This window comes from Pelmatolapia mariae, linkage group LG10_11 (assembly GCF_036321145.2).
Source record: "Pelmatolapia mariae isolate MD_Pm_ZW linkage group LG10_11, Pm_UMD_F_2, whole genome shotgun sequence".
NCBI classification, from domain to species: Eukaryota; Metazoa; Chordata; class Actinopteri; order Cichliformes; family Cichlidae; genus Pelmatolapia; species Pelmatolapia mariae.
The window spans coordinates 53676565-53682724 of record NC_086236.1 but is presented as its reverse complement, the minus strand read 5'-3'; the positions used below and the strand labels follow the sequence as shown (position 1 = coordinate 53682724).

Sequence of the window (6160 nt, the reverse complement as noted above, 5' to 3'; positions counted from 1 at the left end):
AGTTAAAGTTGAAATTTTACTGAATACTGAAGGTCTTCACCGTTCAAGCAATAAACAGCAATAAATTCAGTCTCAGCACAAACGAAGATTTAATGTTCAAAAACAGGTTTACAGTATGGATACATCTGTTTAGAAATCAGGAAGTGGTGGGATTACATTGATAAATGTGCAGTTAACATTCTGGGAAACAATAGTGCAACCTTTAAAGTATGAAAACAAAGAGAAAGCATCATATTAGTTGATTAAAAAATGCTAGAAGCTAACTGTTGAGAAAAAGCCATTCCCCTCTTTATATTTTGATACTTTTTCATGTTCACTTTGTGTTTTGCAAGCGTGTCACAGCATGTCTTTATCCTGTCTTCTTTCTCTCACCCCAACCGGTCGCAGCAGATGGCCGTCCCTCCCTGAGCCTGGTTCTGCCGGAGGTTTCTTCATGTTAAAAGGGAGTTTTTCCTTCCCACTGTCGCCAAAGTGCTTGCTCATAGGGGGTCATATGATTGTTGGGTTTTTCTCTGCATCTATTATTGTACAATCTACTGTGCAATATAATGCGCCTTGAGGCGACTGTTGTTGTGATTTGGCGCTATATAAATAAAACTGAATTGAATTGAATGTAAAAAAGAATGTAACCATTTGACTTTGTGTCACGGCCGGCCGGCCAACACAGGGGAATGGACTCGGGTGCAGACAACACTCCGAGACGCGGAGTGTGAATGTAACGCTACTGTTTATTGCAGCAAACAAGGTGTGACACACAGTGGGGAGTAGTTAAACGCAAAAAAACAAAAACCATGAATTAAGAGTGAGAGGCACTAATATAACCTCTGGAAATTAAAAAACAAATGCTAGAATAAACTATGAATTTCAATGATACTGAGGAGCACAGGTCACTAGAGTTACGCTATGGAAATATTCACAATACTTTCTGTTGCGCGCCAAACACTAACACTATGAAAACAACTCAAACATTTCTATGGCAAGCAATGAACTAGTATATACTAAGATTTAACTAGACAGCGCTAAGAGAGGCACAACAATGTAAACCGTGACCATGAACTATGAACAAGAATTGTGCTGTGGGAGAGTCCAGTGAATCAGTCTCTTGCCGTCAGGGGCAGCAGCCAGGGAACCCAACACTGGGTATTTTCCAGACCAGCGGCTGTATAAAGACAGGTTTATGTCGGTGAGGTACTGGCATCCGACAGACTACTGAGAACAGAGGAAAACAAGGTTAGTACAGAGTTTAACTATAATGAGGATCTCTGACTGTGCAGCCTTCACTAACGAGGGTTAGTTGATGTTCTGGCGATGAGTGTTTGAGAGCGCTGGTCTTAAGAGCCTGCAGCCTAATTACTCACAGGTGTGAGTGATTGCCATTGCCTGGAAAATAAAAAGAAAATACAGGTTTAAAATATATATGTATGATTTTAAGTTAAAGCAAAGGAACAAAGGAGAGAAACAGAAAGGAACAGGAATGGGTGAGAAAACACAATAGGCTGGAAAACTTCAAAGATGGGAAGTAAAACAAAACATGAGACACAAGGAACTTTCACAAAGTGAAAAACTACTAAGAAGAAAAACAAAATGCATAATGTGTATCTTACTCTACATTAATTTCTAAGAGGAAATAAGGGGGAAGTGAAATAAACCACTGCAGAAGGACTCCTGAAAACCTGACACAACTTATTCAGTCAGAATTTTTTACTTGCATTTCATTTTTATAATGTTTAAAAATACGTAGAGTATGATAAAATTGTAAATGTAGATAATGCTGACAAGAGTTACAACTGGAAATTCAAGAGAAGCAATAACATAACATGGATATTTAAGCAGCATTAATTTGTTTTATCTCACCTTCAGCGTCTTCACCTGATGAAAACACAGAAAAGAACAGAAGATATCATTTTACATTTAATATCAAAATCACCAACAAAAAAAACCATGAAATCATTGTTAGACAATGACAATGAGGCGGAAAGTTAGACCATCTCTGAAGCGAGTGAAGTACCAAAGACTGAAAACACCCTTTGGCCTTTAATCAGAATGACTTAAATAATCTCAAGACCTGTGTGGATGTACAATTCCAAAAAGATATTGGATAAAAAAAAACAAATAAACAAAAAACAAGACAAAACAAAATGCCTGCATAAATGCATATCTAATGCTCCAAACTGTAAATTTTAAAAAAAAAAGAAAAGATTTTTTTTTCTCACCTGCGAGATAATCTGGAAAGCCTGTTCCACATGCTGTGATAAATAAAAACAATCATTATATTGTTATCATATATGATGACAGGCTCAGAAACCAACTGCATATGATCCAAAATATTTTTCTACTTACGTTCCTTCTTGATTTTGAAGCTCTGCAATACGGTTCCTTAAACAGAACAAAAAAAACATATATCAAGAAGTGTACTGTAGAACTGATGAGAGGAAAAATGTCTCCTCCTTGTTAACAGAAAGCTTGATTCTCTATAAAATGACTCACTTGTATTTTTTTGCTTTGCTTCTTTACAATACAGACAACCTCAACATCCAGAATGCATTCAGTTATCTAAACATACTTGTAATAGTGATGTTAACAATTTCTTAACCATGCAAAGTTAAGGTGAAACATCAATTTGGAAGTAAACTACTCACGTTTTACACCGAGTGTGAAAGTTCCAGATGATTTCAGCCCTCCATTAAAATCAGCTGTGCATGTCAGCTCTCTGTTGTCATCCTTCTCCTCAGGAATAAATGTCAGGATGGACTGTGTCTCCCAGTTGCCAGAACGAATTAGTCTATGGTACACAATGATCCTTTCTGTCTTCCAGTTCCATGTAAGTGTAGGTACATGGGTTGGACAGGTGTGCATGACTGAACAGATGACAGTGTAGGGCTCTCCTCGAGTGGCTGTCATTGGCTGAATCAATGTAGGCTCTGCAGGGTCAGCTGAAGATGAAAAAGGCAGACATAAAGTAAGAGGCAAAGTGATTTAATAGAAAACTGGTATAGATGTTTGGAATTGGAAGGTGGAAAGTTGGTGGCATACTGAGCATGTTCAACTCGACGCAGTCTTCAACAAAGGAGAACTTGTCCTTGGTGGGGTCATTGCCTTTTGTTCGCACTAGTTCAACCCTAAAACAGAAAGGGCCATTGTCATGATCTCTAACATCATTTATTTCCAAAGTGCAGTTGTTCTGGCCCAGGTCTCCCAACATCTTTGTTCGGCCCTTAAAGTTGTCCTTAATCAGTGTAGCATCACTATGAAAGATGTTGTTTGCTTTAGTATCTGGTGTTTTATCTTTATCGTGCCATATTCCTCTCATACTGGACGTGGGCAGGTTTCCTCCAGTATGGGAGAATGAACATGGTACCACAACACAGGATGTAACCAGAGCTTCAATGCTTTTTACAACATTGGCCTTCCATTCATCACTGGACGCAGAGCTACAGATGACTGAAAGAGAATTAAGGGAATACCACTGAAATAATGACCTCGCTGATATTTCTAATAAAGGTATACAGAGTTTGTAAAACAATTTTACATAAAGAGGTGGCTCATTATGTTACCTGCAAAAAGCAGACAAGTTATCATAAACTTTGCTTCGTTGTCCATGCTACTCAGGGTTCCTGTAAAACCATGCAGGATTTTTCCATGAAGAAAAATACAAATAAATAAATAAATGCACCCAAATCACTTCAGTACATGGAAATTGCAACACAGTTTTAGAAATTAGAAAACTTTTAAAATACATTTATATTAAACACAGGCATAATTAACATTCTCACATGTACTATTATATTGCTGTTTATATTTTGCCTGCACTATTTGTCTCTGAAAGCAGCAAATCTCTCACTTCCCAGGTTCCCTGTATTTCTACCTTTAATGTCTTTGCCATCATAAGAAAGTATCAGGGGTTCCTAAATTCCCCAATCACTATCTCAGGATTCATTACAGTGACTTAAAAAAAATATAGAGAGAAGCTCATGCCAGAAGTACTGTCAATACTTTGACATCATTCAGTGTTGTGAATTTCTTGGTAAATTACATAGGCTACAATACTGTGCATAAGTGTTGGGCCACCGTTCATTTCATTATATGTTGCTGGGAAAATGGGAAATAAATAGTGGTTTATTGAAATATACAAACAAAACTAGAAATACAATACGTAAAGCAAAAACAGAGTTTTACAATTGCAACAAATTTAACATCAATATTTGGTATGACCATCTTTATTCTCGAACACAGCCTGAACTCCCTTAGGCAAGCTTTCTTGAAATCTCTAAGTATTCCTCAGCAATAGTTCTTCAGTACAATTCACAATAATTTCTTTTGAGTGCTCCAGTAGATTTTCATAATGTACGGGCTGTGATCAGCTGACCTGCTGCTCTTTGTCGATTTATATGCCTGAATTCAAGATGTAAGCCGATGCTTCTTGAGGTGTCCTGAATTTCCATTTTCCACACTGACAGTATACTTTTTATACTAGATGGGCACTGTGCACCAGTCACACACTGTTTTTTTATTTTGTTTGTTTGTTTTTTACTTTAAATCCACCACAGTAAAGTATACTAACTAGGGCTGCCACAAACGATTATTTTGATAGTCGACTAGTCACTGATTATTTTTGCGATTAGTCGACTAATCAGATCAGCATCCATTGGACGTAAAAGGTACAGCTTATTGCACCAGCATGCATCTGCTCTTATATAACTATCATTAGATTACAGCTTGAAGTGTTTAAGGTATGTGCTAACTAAAAATAAAGACAACATTATAGCTTATTAAACTTTTAATGGAATTTGCAGATTGTCTCGGTGGAGTTTAATAAACTTAGCCGTCTGCCTCTTGCTATCTAAAATATAACAGGACACCGGAGTATATTCTACCATCTCACATTTCTGTTTAATCAGTTTTCTGTTTATTCAGGTGTGTGAAAACAGTAACTTTAATCTCAGCCAAACCGATTTATTCAGGAACAAATCAAACACTGAAAAAAACCAAACAATAACATTTAACAATAACAAGTTAGCTAAGTGACTTATATATCATGTTTAAACCGAGTAGTGAAAGCCCGTTGGGGGGGGGGGGGTCTGAAAACGATGTGCCGGGAGTTTGCTGTTCTCATTGGCTCTAGTGACCAAGGGCGTAGATTTGGTTTTGGTATTGGTGGGGACGGATGATTCAACCGCCGAACCCTGCCCTGTTTCTTTTTTTTCCCTTTTTGTCTTTGATTCTTGATAAAAAGGAGAATATATTTGCCTACATATGCTATTCTACATGCTTTTAAACCATTTAAAATTACAATTCATAGTTTTATATGTGAATTATATAATGTTAAATTACTATTAAACAAATGACTAAGTATTTTAGACTTTAGTTTACTTCAGCCATATTCCATATAAATCAGGTATCATACAAAAATAAAAATAGCTTCAAATACAGTCATGACAATAATAATAATATGACTTTAAGGACTTAACAACATTACTTCAGTTATAGTACACCAACATCTCTTATACATTAGCACTGAGGGAACACTGAATGACCTCGTGGTTTTTGTCCATAAAACTACTCATCTAAGATTCCCACAAAGTAAAAGATCTCTCAGCAAAATTATGCAACATTTTAGGCACACTATCAAATCGGTGAGCTGGGATGTTTTATTCTAAACATGAACTACTGTTACAGCAACAGACATGGACTACTGGTGTCCCACACAACAACTCAACGTCCACTATGTGAAGGAGCCAAACACATGCCTTCTCCTCTCGTTAACCGAGATAAACTGCTGGCATATTGGTTTTACACCTATACTGTCCAGTGTCTCCTGGTGGACATACAGCAGCATTGTTTAATCTCATTTGAGTCATTGTTGACCTTAGCCATGTTTTTAGTCTTCTGAGAGCACTGAAGCTTCTTTCAGCCTCAGTACATGCGTTTTATCCTCAGATTAAAATTATTATGTGCTTGATGTGCCTCACTTTTGGCCCTGGCTCTTCCCCTCTGACTGCACTAGAACATATTGCCACCTGATAAAATAACACACTGATTCGTGCCATATAAAAAGTGAGACATGTCAATTCAGATTCTTTGTCAAACATACACTAATGAATCAATTTACATCAGCAGCCTAACAATTGTCATGATAATAAATACTAGTTAATCTATAGCA

At 37.0% G+C, this 6160-nt stretch overlaps 1 protein-coding gene across 1 annotated transcript; it reads right to left on the bottom strand.

Annotated features, from left to right (window-relative positions):
• Positions 1-2631: 2631 nt before the first annotated feature.
• LOC134637872 (myelin-associated glycoprotein-like) lies at positions 2632-3600 on the bottom strand. The gene is made up of 3 exons (XM_063488416.1): positions 3555-3600; positions 3034-3441; positions 2632-2933 (listed from the first exon to the last, which is right to left on the bottom strand). The coding sequence occupies exons 1-3, from the start codon at positions 3598-3600 to the stop codon at positions 2632-2634; spliced, it is 756 nt and encodes a 251-aa protein (XP_063344486.1).
• Between the last annotated feature and the right edge of the window lie 2560 nt (positions 3601-6160).

Coding starts and splice junctions, on each gene's coding strand:
- LOC134637872 (XM_063488416.1), bottom strand. CDS start 3,600: ATGGACAACGAAGCAAAGTTTATGATAACTTGTCTGCTTTTTGCAG. Junction 3,442..3,554: donor AACTTGTCTGCTTTTTGCAG/GTAACATAATGA, acceptor ATTCTCTTTCAG/TCATCTGTAGCTCTGCGTCC. Junction 2,934..3,033: donor CGTCGAGTTGAACATGCTCA/GTATGCCACCAA, acceptor TTTCATCTTCAG/CTGACCCTGCAGAGCCTACA.